Here is a 20,099-nt window from a genome sequence, read left to right as displayed (position 1 = left end):
CTGATCCCAGGGCCAGGACGCCTCTCGGCTCCCCTGATCCCTGGCCCGGAGGCCTCTGGACTCCGCTGATCACCGGGGCCGGGAGGCCTCTCGGCTGATCACCGGGCCGGGAGGCCTCTGGACTCCGCTGATCACAGGGGCCGGAGGCCTCTCGGCTCCGCTGATCACCGGGGCCGGGAGGCCTCTCGGCTCCGCTGATCACAGGGGCCGGGAGGCCTCTCGACTCCGCTGATCACCGGGGCCGGAAGGCCTCTCGGCTCCGCTGATCACCGGGGCCGGAAGGCCTCTCGGCTCCGCTGATCACCGGGGCCGGAAGGCCTCTCGGCTCCGCTGATCACCGGGGCGGGAGGCCTCTGGGCTCCGCTGATCACCAGGGCTGGGAGGCCTCTCGGCTCCGCTGATCACCGGGGCGGGAGGCCTCTGGGCTCCGCTGATCACCGGGGCTGGGAGGCCTCTGGGCTCCGCTGATCACCGGGGCTGGGAGGCCTCTCGGCTCCGCTGATCACCGGGGCGGGAGGCCTCTGGGCTCCGCTGATCACCGGGGCGGGAGGCCTCTGGGCTCCGCTGATCACCGGGGCTGGGAGGCCTCTGGGCTCCGCTGATCACCAGGGCTGGGAGGCCTCTCGGCTCCGCTGATCACCGGGGCGGGAGGCCTCTGGGCTCCGCTGATCACCGGGGCTGGGAGGCCTCTGGGCTCCGCTGATCACCGGGGCTGGGAGGCCTCTCGGCTCCGCTGATCACCGGGGCGGGAGGCCTCTGGGCTCCGCTGATCACCGGGGCGGGAGGCCTCTGGGCTCCGCTGATCACCGGGGCTGGGAGGCCTCTGGGCTCCGCTGATCACCGGGGCTGGGAGGCCTCTGGGCTCCGCTGATCACCGGGGCGGGAGGCCTCTGGACTCCGCTGATCACAGGGGCCGGGAGGCCTCTTGGCTCCACTGATCACCGGGGCCGGGAGGCCTCTCGACTCCACTGATCACCAGGGCCAGGAGGCCTCTCGGCTCCGCTGATCACCAGGGCCGGAAGGCCTCTCGGCTCCGCTGATCACCGGGGCGGGAGGCCTCTGGGCTCCGCTGATCACCGGGGCCGGGAGGCCTCTGGGCTCCGCTGATCACCGGGGCCGGGAGGCCTCTCGGATCCGCTGATCACCGGGGCTGGGAGGCCTCTGGGCTCCGCTGATCACCAGGGCTGGGAGGCCTCTCGGCTCCGCTGATCACCGGGGCGGGAGGCCTCTGGGCTCCGCTGATCACCGGGGCTGGGAGGCCTCTGGGCTCCGCTGATCACCGGGGCTGGGAGGCCTCTCGGCTCCGCTGATCACCGGGGCGGGAGGCCTCTGGGCTCCGCTGATCACCGGGGCGGGAGGCCTCTGGGCTCCGCTGATCACCGGGGCTGGGAGGCCTCTGGGCTCCGCTGATCACCGGGGCTGGGAGGCCTCTGGGCTCCGCTGATCACCGGGGCGGGAGGCCTCTGGACTCCGCTGATCACAGGGGCCGGGAGGCCTCTTGGCTCCACTGATCACCGGGGCCGGGAGGCCTCTCGACTCCACTGATCACCAGGGCCAGGAGGCCTCTCGGCTCCGCTGATCACCGGGGCCGGAAGGCCTCTCGGCTCCGCTGATCACCGGGGCGGGAGGCCTCTGGGCTCCGCTGATCACCGGGGCCGGGAGGCCTCTGGGCTCCGCTGATCACCGGGGCCGGGAGGCCTCTCGGATCCGCTGATCACCGGGGCTGGGAGGCCTCTCGGATCCGCTGATCACTGGGGCCGGGAGGCCTCTCGGCTCCGCTGATCGCAGGGCCGGGAGGCCTCTTGGCTCCGCTGATCACCGGGGCCGGGAGGCCTCTCGGCTCCGCTGATCACTGGGGCCGGGAGGCCTCTCGGCTCCGCTGATCGCAGGGCCGGGAGGCCTCTCGGCTCCGCTGATCCCAGGCCCTGAGGCCTCCCTGCCCTGCTGCTTCAGGGCTGTTTGGCTTCGCTCTGCTTGGAGCCTGAGTATGCAAATTAACTGCCATCTTTTAGCTTCTATAACTGAAACATTGTATCTTTTGGAGTTGTTGCTTCAGGAGCTCAGAGCCCCGCAGCTGCGGGGATCCTTGACTTTCTCCATCGCTGGGGCAACCAAGCCTCCTATTCTCAGCTGCCTGGCTGCCAGCCGCCATCTTGGCTGACAGTTAATTTGCATATCTCGCTGATTAGCCAATGAAACAGGTATCGGTTGTACGCCAATTACCATGTTTCTCTTTTATTAGTATAGGATTATTGCATTATTTTCCATATGAACAACTGTAAACATATTTTTTCCCTACCCTTTTGCCCCCAAATAGTAATCCATTAGTCCACACAATTTAAAGAGAGAGAGATGAAAAGAGAAATCTCTTTCTTAAAGTAGATTGCCAGGGCCTCAATGTAAAAGAAATAATCTTATTAAAAACTGAGGCCCAGTGCAGGAAATTCCTGCATGGGGGTTGAGGGTCCCTCAGCCTGGCCTGCACCCTCTCCAATCTGGAACCTTTTGGGGGATGTCTGACTGCCGGTTTAGGCCCAATTTCTGCGAGATTGGGCCTAAACTGGCAATCGGACATCCCTCTCGCAATTCAGGACCACTGGCTCCTAACTGTTCAGCTGCCTGCCTGCCTGCCTGATCGCCCCAACCACTCTGCCTGCCTACCTGATCACCCCTAACCACTTGCCTGCCTGCCTGATTGCCCCTAACCCCTCACCTGCAGGCCTGATTGCCCCTAACCACCTCTGCCTCAGCTGCTGCACCTGGGACCTGGGCTTCCCTCCCTCTGGCTGGCTGCAGGCACCTGGGACCTGGCCAGCTTTGCCTGGGGCCTGCCTCAGGCACTGGGGACCCGGGCCGGCTTCGCCCGGACCCCGGCTTTGTCAGGAAGGATGTGCGGAATGATGTCCGGTCTATCTGGACTAATTAGCATATTACCCTTTTATTAGTACAGATCATTTATCATCCACTAGAGTAAATTATTAATTCAGGCAAGAAACCTCAATGGATGCTAAGTAAGGGTAAAAGTAGATTAAATAATAGAATTTTTACACGCAGTCTCAAAATACTTAGTAAATAAAAATGGGGTAAAATAACTCTAGAGTAGAAAACCATGGCAGACATTCTCTTAAGTGATCAGTTTGATACCACCAAAATGGAAAGTATCAACACTGTATGAAACCTAATAGAAAAACACTGAATTATTTCCATGACAGTCCAGACAAATCAAATGCATATATATACTATGGGTCTAATCATGAGGAACTATCAGATAAACCTAAATTAAAAAACATTCTAGCAAATGCCTGCCCTCAGCATATCAATGTCATGAAAATAAAGAAACTACTGAAGAGCCATTCTAGAATGAGGGATATTAGGAAGATATGACAACTGGCTGTGAGGACTTAAGTGTGTATGGGAGTTCTTTGTATTATTCTTGCAAAGTTCCTGTAAGTTAAAATTTTTTCCCCAAGAAAAAGCAAAATGCAGAAAGAAGAAACAAGCAGCAATGGCGTGATTAGGCGATCTGGCAGCGAACCTTGTAAGCCAAGTGCAGAAGGGCCCTTAATGAAGTTCCCCTGCTGAGAGACTGACAACTCCCAGAAGTGCTACACAACAGGCCCTCTTCTAGAAGTGTCTCTGTTGTCCAGCCTAAAAAATATTGCTGTGCGAAGGCATTAAAACTGCTGTCTGATGCACAGATATACATCCAACCTAGCAAATTTAAGCTTTTAAAGCAAGCCTTCAATAAGCTTTTTGTGCTGATGACCAATTATACCCAGTTCCCATAAAACCACAATTGCAGCATAATCTGCAAAAGTAGCTTCGGGGCTTACAAAAGCTCTCTCTGCATGGTTATATGCTCTACATTTCAATCTCTGTAAACTCACAGATCCTCCTACTCAATCTATTGGTTCTATAAATAAGCCAAATTTACAACCACATGGGTATCTTCAAATCTAATATGTTGCATTCTTTGTCTTTTAGAAGAAAGTATAATTGTCAATTTCTCATTGTCACTTTCAGGCAAATTTGAAATCTCACAAAAACTTGTTACAACAAAAACCTCTTTTGAGAATCCATGAAGCTATATATAAGAAACATTATATATTTATAAAAAACACTCACCTATAAATTCAGACTTTCTTGACCTAAATTTACAAATCGAATGTGTATAAAAGGTCTCTGCTTATGTTTAATGAATGCATTTAAAAAGCAAGGTGATTTTCTTCTCCGTATAACATTGCCTTGCCTCATCTAAGGATTGGGCTTCTCTTTTCTTTTGCAAATTACCCACACCCCTGGTTCTGCTCCCTTTGACTAACAGTGGTTCTCAACCTTCCGAATGCCGTGACCCTTTAATACAGTTCCTCATGTTGTGGTGACCCCCAACCATAAAATTATTTTTATTGCTACTTCATAACTGTAATTTTGCTACTGTTATGAATTGTAATGTAAATATCTGATATGCAGGATGTATTTAGGGGACCCCTGTGAAAGGGTCATTCGACCCCCAAAGGGGTCGCGACCCACAGGTTGAGAACTGCTGCTTTAGGAGTTTGCTTTCTGTCCAATGCATTATTTTCTTGGCATTCACTACAAATGGTCAGAAAATAAAGACAAAGAATGTAGAGCTAAAAATAGTTGAGTTCTCAATCTTGTTCATGGCTAGTTTGAAATTTTGTTAGGAGCTGCTAAAAAGACTGATGATTAGGAATAATGTACATGTCTCTCTTTTCTTCTGAATTTTACTAATTCACTATGTTACTGCACATATCTTTGCAAGCACAAAGAATGTAGCTCTAAAGTAATGAACGAAAAGCAATGGAAGAAAAATGACTCGTGGAAATAACATAGGTATTTTGTGGAAGGTCTGAAGAAGGTAGGATAATTTTTGAACTGCAAGCAAGAAAAACAAAGTTGAAAAATACAATATAAAGGGTAGACACCAAGAAATAGGAGGAAGAGTTAAAAATAGGCTCCCCCCCCCCTTTTTTACTATGTTCTTCTCCTTCCTCTTTATTTACTTACTAAAATTGGGACCTTTAATTCAACTCTTAAGAAAGAAACCTCCAAAAGTCGGTAACTTTCTCCTTCATCTAGCCATTCAGTGTGGTTTATACTACCTCGACCTCTCCCAGTTATAATCCATTTTACAGGTTGAAGACATAGTACTTTCCTCATCATGCTTCATACACATATTAACACACACAGAGACTCATACATACTGAGAGGGCCAGATTATGCAGCTCTTTATAGGTCTTTGTAACACATTTGAGTTTCATATTTTAAGAGTTATAGACATCCAATAGATGGTCTCTATTGAAAATGACATCTACAAGTAATACTTTTATGTATGAAGAATGATATTGGAAAGGTCTACAAGGGGAAGTTGGAAGAGTCATTGGAAACTAGGTGAGCATTGGTAGTGACAATCTTGGACCAGGAAAGGGAGGTGGAAAGACAAAGAAATACTGATATAAGATATATTTTGAAGGAAGAGTCGAAGGTGAGAATTTTAAGAAAGAAACTTTTAATTCAATGAAAATTGTCACCTTTGACCTTAGTTATATCTACTCATTAAATGGTTAAACATATACCAAATTCAAAACTACTTTTACTACATTTTAGTGATAAATGAGTTATAAAAATTTAATATAGAATATCCTTGCATTGCATAGGAAGTAGGACTAAAAAGATATCCATTAACTCCTAGAACCCAGAATTATATTTTTAGGATTCTGAACATTCAATTTGCAAGAATATATTAGGAGGAGTATATTAGAGTCCCAGAAGGAATAATTAATGACCTAGCATGACCTAGAAGTTGGCCGAGAAAAGGGAAAAAAAATCTGCATCAGACATCAAACTTTTCTTTTTTTTAAGGTTATTTATTTTTAAAAATATATGCCTGGGGAGGGGTGGGGACTGGGTGGATAAAGGCAAAGTGGGGGAAAAAGGGGACATCTATAATACTGTCAATAATATATATATATATATATATATATATATACACTAGAGGCCCGGTGCACAAAAATTTGTGCACTCGGGGGGAAGGGAGGGTCACTCAGCCTGGCCTGTGCCCTCTCGCAGTCTGGGACCCCTCGGGAGATAACGACCTGCTGGCTTAGGCCTGCTCCCGGGTGGCAGAGGGCAGGCCCAATCCTTAGGTGCAGCCCCTGGTCGGGCTCAGAGCAGGGCCGATTGGGGAGTTGGGTCGCCGCCCCCTGTCATGCACAAAGCAGGGCAGATTGGGAGGTTGTGATGCCACCCTCAGTCACACTCAGGGTAGGGCCGATTGGGGGGTTGGGGCACCGCCCCTGTCACACACAGAGCAGGGCCCGTGGGGGGGGGCAGGTTGGGGTGCCGCTCCCATCACACACAGAGCCGCAGGGTGATCAGGGGGTTGGAGAGCTCCCCCCCATCAGGCACAGAGCAGGGCCGATGGGGGGTTGGGGCGCCTTCACCTGTCAGGAACAGAGCAGGGCGGATAGGGAGGTTGTGGCCCTGCGCACTGTCACACACAGAGCCACAGGGCGATCAGGGGGTTTGGGCGCTGCTCCCTGTCACGCTGATTCCAGTGCCGGGAGGCCTCGCGGCTCCGATGATCCCAGTGCTGGGAGGCATATCACCCTTTTACTATATAGGGTAGAGGCCTGGTGCATGGGTGGGGGCTGGCTGGTTTGCCCTGAAGGGTGTCCTGGATCAGGGTGGGGGTCCCCACTGGGGTGACTGGCCAGCCTGGATGAGGGGATGATGGCTGTTTGCAGCTGGTCACACACCCTTCAGGGTGGGGGTCCCCACTGGGGTGCCTGGCCAGTCTGGGTGAGGGTCTGACGGCTGTTTTCAGGCTGGCGGGTGACTGAAGCTCCCAACTGCTCCTTTTTTTCTTTCTTTCTTTCTTTTTTTTATTCTGGGCCAGCTTTAGCTCTGAGGCTTGGCTACAGCTCTGAGGCCTCAGCTGCTGAAAGCAAGTATCTGGTTTGTTTAGGTTTTATAATAAAAACTCTGTATCAACTCCAGCTCTGAGATCCCGGCTCGCTGAAAGCAGGTTTCTGGGGTTTTGTTTAGCTTCTATATTTGTTACAATGTCTCAAACTGCAGGCTCAGATGCCTGCAGTAGCAGGCGGGGAACGTTGGTTTCCTCCGTCACTGAAGCTAGCAAGCCTCATGTCACTTTCAAGCTGCCTGGCCTCCGGCCGCCATCTTGGCTGGCAGTTAATTTGCATATCTCGCTGATTAGCCAATGGGAAGGGTAGCGGTCGTACACCAATTACCATGTTTCTCTTTTATTAGATAGGATGTCTATATATATATATATATATATATATATATATATATATATATATATACACACACATATATATATGTCTATATATATATGCTTATTTTTATTTTTTAAATATATTTTATTGATTTTTTACAGAGAGGAAGGGAGAGGGATAGAAAGTTAGAAACATTGATGAGAGAAACATCGATCAGCTGCCTCTTGCACACCCCCTACTTTGGATGTGCCTGCAACCAAGGTACATGCCCTTGACCGGAATCGAACCTGGGACCATTGAGTCCAAAGGCTGACTCTCTATCCAATGAGCCAAACCAGTTAGGGCTGCTTAAAAAACATATATACTACTTTTGGGTGATTATGTATTTCCCATTATAAAGGAATTACTAGAGGCCCAGTGCATGAAAATTCATGCACTGGAGGGGGGGGTCCCTCAACCTGGCCTGCCCCCTCTCACAGTCTGGGAGCCCTCAGGGCGGGGAGGCAACTCAGCAATCAGGGGGAGGTGACGCCCCAGCACACCCTGCTGTTGCCACTGCCAGCAGCGCAAGCCTCGGCCAGCCCTGGTTACCTGAGCCTCAGGCAGCCCTAGGTAGCTGGGCAGCCTCCATCCGAGGCTTGCCTGCACCTCGGGCTGGCCCTGGGCGGCTGCCATCCGAGGCTGGGGGGCTGAGGGGACTGGGGGACTCTGGAGGCAGGCGTCCCAGCGGGGCTGAGGGGACTGGGCGCTGCTATCTTGTGGCTGTGGGTGCCGCCACCTTTGAGGGCATGGTAGTCAATTAGCATATTCCCTCTTTATTGGCTGTGGGCACTGCCATCTTTTAGGGTGGGGCAGTCAATTAGCATATTCCCTCCTTTTTGGCTGTGAGCGCCACCATCTTTGCGATTAGCATATTTCCTCTTTATTAGATAGGATGTTTGTTTTTTTCTCTCTCTTTATTGATTAAGGTATTACATATAATTTTTAAAAATCTACCATTGACATTTTCCCAGCCAGAATTTTCCCCGTAACAATACCTCTTACTTTTATAATGCAGAAAGAACTGATCAGCAAAGGAGGGCATGCTGTAGACTCAGGCAGATTTGGGTTCAAAGGTAAACTCCTAGTAGCCCTGTGACTTTAAGAGATTATCACTAATCTGACTTGAAATCTGTTTCTTCACCTCTATAGAGTGGGAATAACATTCCGTTCTCATGGTTTCTGATAAAGTACAAATAAGAAAATGCTCATAAAATGCACAAAAATTTGCCCTAGCCAGTTTGGCTCAGTGGATAGAGTATCGGCCTATGAACTGAAAGGTCCCAGGTTTGATTCTGGTCAAGGGCACATGCCCGGGGTTGTGGGTACAATACCCAGTGGGGGACTTGCAGGAGGAGGCCGATCCATGATTCTCTCTTATCATGGATGTTTCTATCTCTCTCTCCCTCTTCCTTCCTCTCTGAAATCAATAAAAATATATTTTAAAAAATAAAAATAAATAAAATGCACAAAAATTTTGTAACAGAGACTTACAATAAGTAAGCAATCAGCAAGTGAGAATCTATACGAATAAAAAGGGTAATATGCTAATTAGACCGGACATCTTCCAGGTGTCCTTCCAGACAAAGCCACGGTGGCGAGGGCCACGGCAGAGGTGGTTAGGGGTGACCAGGCTGGCAGGGGAGGGGAGTTAGGGGTTACCAGGATGGCAGGGAAGTGCAGTTAGGGGCAATCTGGCAGGCAGGCAGAGGAAGTTAGGGGAAATCAGGCAGGTATGCAGAGTGGTTAGGGTGATCAGGCAGGCAGGCAGGTGAGCAGTTAGGAGCCAGCGGTCCTGGATTGCGAGGGGGATGTCCAACTGCTGGATTGGGCTTAAACCGGCAGTCAGACATCCCCCAAAGGGTCCCATATTGGAGAGGGTACAGGATGGACTGAGGGACCCCCACCCCCATGCACAAATTTCGTGCCCTGGGCCCCTAGACTATCCTATCTTATAAAAGAGAAACATGGTAATTGGCGTACAACCGCTACCCTTCCCATTGGCTAATCAGCGAGATATGCAAATTAACTGCCAGCCAAGATGGCGGCCGGCAGCCAGGCAGCTTGAAACTAACATGAGGCTTGCTTGCTTCAGTGACGGAGGACTCCAACGTTCCCTGCCTACCTTGCCGGTCGCTGAGCTTGCAGTTTAAGAAACATTGTAACAAATATAAAAGCTAAACAAAACCCAAGAAACCTGCTTTCAGCGAGCTGGGATCTCAGAGCTGGGGTTGATACAGAGTTTCGATTATAGAACCCAAACAAACCAGATACCTTCTTTCAGCAGCAGAGGCCTCAGAGCTGGAGTCAGAGCTAAAGCTGGCCCAGAATTACAAAAAAGAAAATAGGGAGCAGTTGGGAGCTTCAGTCACCCGCCAGCCTGAAAACAGCCCTCAGCCCCTCACCCAGACTGGCCAGGCACCCCAGTGGGGACCCCAACCCTGATCCAGGACACCCTTCAGGGCAAACCAGCCAACCCCCACCCATGCACCAGGCCTCTATACTATATAGTAAAAGGGTAATATGCCTCCTAGCACCGGGATCAGTGGAGCTGCGAGGCCTCTAGGCACCGGGATCAGCGTGACAGGGGGCAGCGCCCAAACCCCCTGATCGCCCTGCGGCTCTGTGTAATTGGCGTACAAGCTACCCTTTTCATTGGCTAATCAGGGCTATATGCAAATTAACTGCCAACTAAGATTGGCAGTTAACTGCCAACAAGATGGCGGTTAATTTGCATATGTAGGCACAATGCAGGGAGGCGAAAGGGAAAGCAGGAAGAAGCCCCCTGCCACTGACAGTGATCAGAAACCCAGGGGGGAGCTAAGAGCTGGGGGGCAGGGCAAAGGTGGCCCTGGGGCCGCCTTTGCCCTGCCCCCCAGCCATGATTGGAGAATCAGGTGCCTTTCCGCCCTGGCCAGTGATAGCAGGAAGTAGGGGTGGAGCCAGCGATGGGAGCTGGGCACGGTCGAAGCTGGCAGTCCCGGGAGCCAGGGGCCCCTTGCCTGGGCCTAAAGCGAAGCCCGCGATCCTGGGGCCTCTGCAGCTGCGGGTCCCCGCTGCCCGGGCCGGACGCCTCAGCCGGAGGCGTCAGGCCTGGGCAAGGGGCCGATCCTGCGATTGGAGGGTGATGGGGGTCAACGCCTGAGGGCTCCCAGTATGTGAGAGGGGGCAGGCTGGGCTGAGGGACACTCCCCCCCACACACACACACACACCCAGTGCACGAATTTCGTGCACCGGGCCCCTAGTGTGTATATATATATATATATATATATATATATATATATATATATATGCAACCAAACAACTGTGAGCAGACGCTCAATGCACAGGCATGGGAACATGGAACAGACTGATGAATCTCAAAGGGAAGAGGGGAGGGGGAAGGGTGGGAAGAGATTAACCGAAGATCTTATATACATACTAGAGACCTGGTGCATGGATTCGTGCACCAGTGGAGTCCCTTGGCCTGGCCTGTGGGGATTGGGCCAAAACTGGCAGTCTGACATTCCCCGAGGGGTCCTGGATTGCGAGAGGGTGAATCTGTGCACCGGGTCCCTAGTATCATTATAAAACAGTAAATGATTATTATTTATAAAATGATTTTCAATTCTAAAGTCTGTCAGGGATTTTGCAAGAATGTCTTTCAATGGGGTTGGAGCATTCAGAATTGAAAGAATATCAGGGGCTACATAATCCAAATGACATATTTTATTTTTAAGGGAAAATAGATCATTATACAATGGAACCTCGGTTCTCCAACTTAATTCATTCTGGAAGGGGGTTTGATAAGCAATTTTTTTTAATATATTTTATTGATTTTTTACAGAGAGGAAGGGAGAGAGATAGAGAGTCAGAAACATCGATGAGAGAGAAACATCGACCAGCCGCCTCCTGCACATCCCCCACCGGGGATGTGCCCGCAACCCAGGTACATGCCCTTGACCGGAATCGAACCTGGGACCTTTCAGTCCGCAGGCCGAAGCTCTATCCACTGAGCCAAACCGGTTTTGGCGATAAGCAATTTTTTTGAAAACAGAATCATTTCTTTCCACTAGAAATAATGTAAATTGAATTCATCTGTTTCAGACTCCCAAATGATTCTCTATTTTAAACTTTCTTATGTACAGTACACATCTAATGTACTGTTTAACCTATAAGTACACACTTATTTTCTTAAATTATTTGAGCAACCCCCTACTAGCCTTAAGGGAATCACTTTCAGCACTTGTTCCAGGGGTTTCTTTCAAGAAGTCAGTATGCAGCATCTTCGCTATTTCATATATCACTGCCTCCGAAATGCAGTCACTGGCTAACTAACTGCTTTTCCTTTATCCAAATCAACAATAGATTTTCTGCCTCTTCAATTGCCTGGGATCATTACTTCTTTCACACCTTTAGCAACATTAGCACTCTGGATGGCCTCTTTATGTTTTAAAATTGTGTTAATTGTCCATCTCACCAGCAACAAAAGTATTTCTCCTTTGTTTGTTGCCTGAGAGACTTTTGGTTCAACAATCAACAGAAACACTTTTTCTGTGAACAACTTGGTGAAGAACAGAATGGTTCCAGAAGGAAGATGTTCGAAAAATGAGGTTTGCCTGCAATTATTTACTTTACTGAAAAACCCATACATTTAATAAATTTAATAAACTGTAAACTATATAACCAAGACTCTGTCTGAATTGTAGCAGATGCCATTTTCTGTTCAGGAAATTTCTTTCCTGCTACTGAACTGCCGACCTGATAAAAGGGCTGACATTATTCCTCCCAAAGCTCTTTCCTCTCTGAAGGGACAGGGAATAAAAATAGAAACACGTCAGTGACTGACATATTTCTAATCGATTAAAACAAACCTCGGAGCAATAGGCAAATGTGCTATTTTTATAACTGTATAGTAGAACACACATTTTAAAATATACAATATGATATAAATTTAATACATACACAATAAAATAAATAGAATGCAATTTTTTTAAAAAAAAATAAAGTATAAATATAATAAATATAGGGTATCCCCCAAAATGTACATATACACTTTGAATAATTATAGAGGCAGTGTTTATTAAAATATATCTCATTTTCAAAATTGAGCTATCAGCTGTTAAAATGTGTATATATTTTGGGGGGATACCTTGAATATAGGCCATTATTCTTTGCCTAGAAAGTCATGCCTAGGTGTGGGAAATTAATATAAATTCTATGTTGGGAAAACAATGCCTTATAAAGAATATATACTGAACATTTACAATGTGCCAGGATATATAGGAAACATTTTATATACATTATCCCTGCTATTCTCCCCAACCCTATGCGGTAGATACTATTGTTCCTACTTGACAGCTGAAGAAAAAGAGACAGATTTAAGTAACTGTCCAAAGTCATGCAGCTGGTCAGTGGCAAAACTGGGCACTCAAACTACCTTTGTCTGATTCCAGAGCCTGCCCCTTTATGGTATACTCTCTCACAGTGAAAACAAAAATATCTGTAAACTCTATAAAACTTAGAACTGTTTTTAAAAGACTAATCATAAAAAATAAGTCTTATTAGTAGCAGCAATAGCAATAGAGAAAGTCATGCCCCTGGCCTCTAGTTTGCTTCTGACAACAAATTGGTTAACTTTTGAAGACCTCAAGTTCTGGAGGAGAGGGGATGGGAGGGGAGCACTAGAGCATAGTGAAGGTTTTATCTTGAAAAATTAAATTCTGGGTCTCTATCTTCAGAATGAAACACTGCTCCAAAATGACTATGTAAGACATGACTCCAGTAACCTTTCTTATTGCACTGAGTGCACAGGCCTGCAGATGTTTCCAGCTGTGGATGAATGGAGGCCAGCTTACCTGTAAATGAACGGAGCCACCGTGGCGGTGTTCGGGTGGCTGTGCTGCTGCTGTTGAGGGAGCTGGACAGCACCATTTCCCGTGGTCTGCCCACTGCCCTGTGCCACTGACCCAACACAGGAACCAGAGGGAGAAGCTTGGCCGGCCTCCCTTCCTTCCAGCGGAGCAGGACAATTGGATGTGCTTGCTTTCTCGGTGATTACGGGCTTAGGTAAGGACTGGGAAGGGCTTCCCTTGGTAGTCCTGAATTTTTCAGACTCCTTGTTGGCAGTGCTGCCCGGTGAAATGGTCTGTTTTGCCGTTGGCACCTTGGAGCCCGGTTTTGGAATCCCACTGGAGGACGGGATTAAGCTTTCCTTCTTGGTGGCTGTCGTCTTGCTGCCCTTTGGGATCAAACTTGCAATTTTAGAAGTCTTTTTCGGAGCCGTCTCCGTCACCGGGTCCTTCTCATCCTTGACTGCTTTTTCAGCGCAAACCTTACTTTTGTCCCTGTTCTTGTCCTCCTTTTCCTTTGGCTGGAGCAAAGACTTCTTATTGCTGAGGTTCTTGCTGCCAGCTTTTGGAGGGGCTAATTTAGGGGACGCTTTGGGGCTGCTATTGGTTGAGCCACCGCTATTCAGACCACAGTTGAAACCTTCCATTTCACCAGATTCAGAAAAGACATCGTCATCCTTCCCACCATCACTGGGTCCTGAACTGGGAGGCTGCGGGGGACGTAAAGCAGTCCTGGCATTGACCAGCTTGAATTTTTCTAGCATGGACTTCTGTCCCGAGGGAGCTGTTTTGACCCCTTCAGAGCCAGGGGGCTTCAGTCTGTCTGTAGGTGGTGTGGGAGAGGTGGCTGGGCTCGACTGCTTTACCGTCAGCATGGTGGAGGTGGCACTGTGCTTGACATTCATGGACTTGCTGCGCCAGGGCTTGGCACTCGGAGAAGGGATGGCGGAGGCAGGGGGCTGCCCAGCAGTGGTGGGGGGCTGCATGTTCCCATTTATACCTGAAGATGGTTGAGGTCCTTTGGAGGAATCTGGACATCAAGAGAAGTAGTACAGAAAAGGCTGATTAGATTTGGCCACTTCTACCATACCACTGCGTAATCCTAACTGCAGACACATAGAAGTATTTCTTCTGTAACTGAAGACAGCCATGCCCTGTGGCATCAGGCACTTTTGTGATGTGGTTGTTTTGCTTTATTTTAGCTTCTAAGACTACTTTGACCCAAATGGACTTTGCTAGGCAGAAATATCTAAAGATGAATAAAACACTATCCCTCCTCCTAAGCAATTCTGCATGTTTTTTAAAAATTATTGATGTAGCTCATAGAAGTAAACTGATATTCCATTTAGCCTTATAAAAATATGCCATATAGTGAATATTGAGAAATTGCTTAAACCTATAGGTAGCCTACCTTATTATTATCTGATTAAATATGCTTATGAATCACGATTTAGCTTTTTGTTAATATTGTTTATTTTTATTTGTATAAAAAGCCTTTAAATGGGTCAAATAATCTTATATGGGTCAAATAATCTACTAAGACATATAAAAATACATATATCCTATATAATAAAAGCCTAATACGCTAAGTGTCCGGTCAACCAGTTGGCTGTTCAACCAATCAAAGTGGAATATGCTAATAAGGCCACTCAACTGCTCACCATGACATACACTAACCACCAGGGGGCAGATTCTCCAACCAGTAGGTTAGTTTGCTGCTAGGGTGCAGCTGATCAGGACTGAGTGAGACAGGCCAAAACATGCCCTGGAGTCCTCCCACAGTCCCTCCCCAGCTAGCCAACTTCCCATGTCTCTCCCCACCCTGATCGTGCACCGGTGAGGTCCCTCAGCCTGGCCTGCATCCTCTCACAATCCGGGACCCCTTGGGGGATGTCAGAGAGCTCGTTTCAGCCTGATCCCTCAGGCCAGGCCGAGGGACCCCACTAGTGCATGAATTTGTGCACTGGGCCTCTAGTCTATCAATAATAACCTTACCTGTAAATGGATTAAATGTTCCAATCAAAAGACATAGGGTAGCTAAAAGGATATGAAAACATGACCCAAATATATGCTGTCTATAAGATACCCAACTCAGAACAAAAGAATCACACAGGATGAGAGTGAAGGGATGGAAAAAAATTTTTTTCTATGCAAATGGAAACAAAAAAAAAGCGGTGTGGCAATATTCATATCTGACAAAATGGACTTCAAAATAAAGGCCATCACAAAAGACAATAAAGGTCACTATATATTACTAAAGGGATTGATCCAACAAGAGGATATAACCTTGGTAAACATATATGCACCCAATATAGGAGTGCCTAAATATATAAAAAAAACTTCTGGAGGATGTTATAAGAGAGATCAACAATACAGTCATAGTAGTGGACTTTAATATCCCGCTGATTTCCCTGAATAGATCTTCCAGAGAAAAAAATTAACAAGGAAACAGAGACTCTAAATGACACACTGGATCAGATGTATTTGACATTCATAGAACATTTCACCCCAAAGCATCAGAATATACACTCTTCTCAAGTGCACATGGGTCTTTCTCAAAGATTGACCACATGTTAGGACACAAAACAAGTCTCTACAAGTTCAAGAAGATGTAAATCTTATCAAGCATCTTCTCAGATCACAATGAAATGAAATTAGAAATAAACTACAGTAAAAACACCCCAAAATATTCAAATACATGGAGGCTAAATAGCATGTTATTAAACATTGAATGGGTTACAGATATCAAGAAATAAATAAAAAAACTTTCTAGAAACAAATGAAAATGAACACAGAACAAACCAAAACATATGGGACACAGTGAAAGCAGTCTAGAGGGAAGTTCATAGCACTATGGGCCTACAAAAATACAAGAAAAATTAATAATAAACTATATAACCCTACAACTTAAAGAATTAGAAAAAGAACAAGAAGATCCCAGCATAAGTAGAAGAAAGGAAATAATACAAATTAGGGCAGAAATAAATGACATAAAGACAAAAAAAAAAAAAAAATACAAAAGATCAATGAAACCAAGGGCTGGTTCTTTAAAAAGATAAATAAGATTGATAAACTGTTAGGCAGACTTACCAAGAAAAAAGAGAGAGGACCCACATATATAAAAGCAGAAACAAAAGTTTTAATTAACACGCTCTTATTTAAATAACACCCTCATAACACAAAAAAAACCCTGAAACACAAAGAGGTTAAACAACCTGGCCAAAGTTATAAAATTTGTAAGGCATAAAACTGAGAACTGAACTCACCTTGGATTCCATGTTAATTCTATCAATGGCCATATTATGCTATTTTGCAAATGTATATGGATAAGTTTAATGGCTCATTAAATATAGTGTTATTCCTTAACTATAGAAAATAGTGATTATCAAAGTCATGTCTTTAGTTGAATTATGTCAAGTGAACTTTCTTTCTTAATTGCCTTGATTCAACTGAAAACTAAGAACACCTCGAAACAGTGAATTTTCTTAACTTCATTGAATTGTGTACATGTTCATGACCTCACTGTTTTGTCCAACATATATGCCTCTATTTTTCTATTAATTCCAGCAATATTGATCAATGCTATTCAGTTCCTACAATCTTTAGAATTTTAATCTATGCACACCATCTGTTAAAATTTACTGAGTGGCTAGTCTATGCAAGACAGTCTAAGACACCACATACTCTAGTCAGAGGAAAGAAAACAGACTTATACATGATGAGAGGTATATATTAAATATTAAATGACTAGGAAGTGGGAAAGAAAATGGTCAGAATCAGAGTTGCACAAGGGCTGTACAATATTTAATAAAGTCAAAACAGATGAGCTAAGGGTATTATGTAAGCATTCGAAGCAGGTGGAACTTTTATAGAATTATTTTAGGGAACTATGTGAAAATTTTGTTCTATTTATATTTAAAAATACATACATACATACATTGGGACGCAGAGTTGTAGAGAAACATTGCCCTCCACCCCCAATCAAAGCATAGTACGCTGTGAATATTGGTAAGGGAAAGATAATGGCATCATGTTGAATTCATCCTCACTTTCTTATATGGCTCTCAAACGTTATTTGTAATATATTTTATTCTATAATGAAAATAATGTTAATAATTGCTACAAATATAATAATGCTAACTGGCATTTTATTGAAGGTTCTTCAACTGCATTATCTCACGTTAGTGTCCCAACAATCCCATGAGGTGGGAAGGGCTCCTATTTCTAATTCGTATTTGTCGAAACAAAGCTTTGAGAGCCTAAGGAACTCATTCACCACTAGTGAGGAGTTTGTGGGGAGCTTGGATTTGATCCCACATTGTGTGCCCCTAAAGCCCAAGCTCTATTACTCTCACGGAGGAGTTAACATAGAGGCTCACATAGGGGTGCTCAATCTGTACTGTGCACACGAATCACCAGAGACCTCAAAAAACGCCCACCACGTGATTCTGCAGGTCTGCAGTGGCTCTGAGATGCTACAATTGCTAAGGAGCTCCCAGATGCCACCAGTGCTCCTGGTCACAGACCCTGTTCTGAGTAGCAACAGTTTAACAGACTCAGAAATCCTGGCAATTGCTTGTACTATCAGTTTCAAAGGCTTGTTTCTTATGGCAGTACCCAGACTGGCTAAATTTGCTAAATGTTTCATAGCTGTGTTGCATTAACTTTCTTCACTCTTTGAACATTCGAAACCTTTGCCAGTTCCACATTCACCTGGATGGTTGGCAATTTATGGCGAGGATCACAGAAAACAAAAAGCGGCCCATCAGGTTTCCCTAATGTCCTTTATTTCATCATTTTAGTCACATATTTAGCATGCGTCATGCATGTTTATGCAACTGGATTAAGAAGTCAGGAGAACTCCTACCCTGGCATATCTGGGAACTTTGGTGGCAATGCGAGGAGAGGGTGGAAAAAATAGTCAAGGTGCTTTTGAAAAGTGCTGACATTAGCTAGATAGACTGCGATCAGCGCTCAAGTACAGAAGAGGAATTTCAATATAACTGCACTGAAAACGGAGACAGGAGGGACTACAAATTAGAACATCCACCGTCACGGTCACAGCAACAGCTTTAAAATTATTCTCAGATGAGTACACACATATAAGACACTTCTCTAAGCTCAACTGAAATCTGTCCCCAGCCTGTCTCTATATAGCAGCAATGAGGAGCTTCAAGTTTCATTAAGAGGGCAAATCATAAGCTGCTGTGCATCAGGAGGGCATTGGAATAATGAGTCTCTCCAGACTCCTCTCAGTGAAGGTTGCATAACAAACCCAGCTGAAATGACAGCGTCTACAGCTCTTACAGAGTGGGTGTCACCACAAATTCTAGTCTCTGTGCCATTTATATAGTCAACTTGAAGGCCAGTGCACAAAAATTTGTGCATGCGTTGGGGCGGGGGGGATCCTCTCAGTCCGGCCTGTGCCCTCTCGCAGTCTGGGACCCCTCAGGGGATGTCCACCTGCTGGTTTATGCCTGCTCCCGGGGGATTGGGCCTAAGCTGGCAGTCAGACATCCCTCTGGCAGCCCGGGAGCTCTCAGGGGATGTCCACTTGCCAGCAGGGAGCAGGCCTAAGCTGCAGTCGGACATCCTGCATTGAGCTTCTGACCCCCTGGTGGTCAGTGTGTGTCATAGTGACCAGTCATTCCCAGTCGTTCTGTTGTTAGGGTCAGTTTGCATATTACCATTTTGTTATATAGGATAGAGGCCTGGTGCATGGGTGGGGGCCAGCTGGTTTGCCCTGAAGAGTGTCCCAGATCAGGGTGGGGGGTCCCGCTGGGGTGCCTGGCCAGCCTGGGTGAGGGGCTGATGGCTGTTTGCAGGCTGGCCACAGTACCTTCAGGGTGAGGGTCCCTGCTGGGGTGCCTGGCCAGTGTAGGTGAGTGGCTGATGGCTGTTTGCAGGCTTCCCATGGCCCCCAGCCACCCAAGCTCCAAGTGGAGGCTGGCTGGAAGCAGGTATCTGGGATTTATTTATCTTCTATAATTGAAACATTGTTGCCTTGAGCAGAGGCCACAGCCATCCAGGGCAGGCGGGAAGTTTGGCTTCCTCCATCGCCAGGGCAGCCAAGCCTCCTGCTTGCTCCAGCTCCGTGGCTGCTGGCCACCATCTTGGTTTGGTTAATTTGCATATAGTCACTCTGATTGGCTGGTGGATGTGGCTTGGGGCGTAGCAAAGGTGTGGTCAATTTGCATGTTTCTCTTTTATTAGATTAGATATTGAGTCCCTGGTCAAACTGAGATATTTCTGAATGTTAATAACTCAGCTTTTGACTGTGAATGAGTTGCTATCTAGCTATGGGGAAAAGAACAGATGCCTAATGTACTTATGTAAAGGCATTCCTGCCGTTTATTTTATCTTGCATTTTCAGGGCCTATTTGTGCCTACAGCACTGTTTCTTGCCTCTGGCCTTCAAGGAAAAATTTCTTCCACTCCTTTCCTCTCTTTTCCTTCCCCTTCTTCTCCCATTTCCATATCTGCCATCACCAACTCCACTACAGACAAATAATGTAATTCATCAATTGCCTGCTTTTTCCAAGTATTCTCATACATGGTATCAGATTTAAAGATCATCATCATGGTATCTCATTGAAAGCCATAATAATCTGCATTATATTCATGATTTCTCTTGTTAGAAATAAGAAAACTGAAGCTTAGAAAGACAAACCAACTTGTTCCAATTCATACAGATAGCAAAATTTAGGGGGAAAAAAGAAAATTGGGACTCATCTGACTCCAAAATTTGGAGGCTTTGACTCTCTCTTCTTTCCATGTTTGATGTATGTCCAGAAATTCTTCTGGGACAGCTCTCCAGAAGGCCACATGTTGGGCACAACAGTGAAGTTAACTGGGTAACTTGTGAAGTGTGGTTTTCTTCCTCAATGAGCAGTGTATAAATGAGGAAAACATCATAAAGATACTGTCTACTCAGTGAAATATATGTAGGTGGCCAAAGTAGGTTAC

General features: G+C 46.5%; 1 protein-coding gene across 5 annotated transcripts in view; it reads right to left on the bottom strand.

Moving 5' to 3' along the window:
- The window catches only part of NAV3 (neuron navigator 3), an 860,737-nt gene that overhangs the window by 186,576 nt on the left and 654,062 nt on the right, over positions 1 to 20,099 (bottom strand). For all 5 annotated transcript variants that reach the window (XM_059683697.1, XM_059683694.1, XM_059683698.1 and 2 more), the window contains one exon: positions 13,140 to 14,163. In XM_059683697.1, the coding sequence (XP_059539680.1) occupies positions 13,140 to 14,163 (1,024 nt within the window). The remainder of the gene's footprint in view (positions 1 to 13,139; positions 14,164 to 20,099) is intronic.

The sequence above is a fragment of the Myotis daubentonii genome, chromosome 2, assembly GCF_963259705.1.
Source record: "Myotis daubentonii chromosome 2, mMyoDau2.1, whole genome shotgun sequence".
Lineage (NCBI taxonomy): Eukaryota > Metazoa > Chordata > Mammalia > Chiroptera > Vespertilionidae > Myotis > Myotis daubentonii.
The sequence above is the reverse complement of the archived record's forward strand: the minus strand, read 5'-3'. Positions and strand labels throughout refer to the sequence as shown.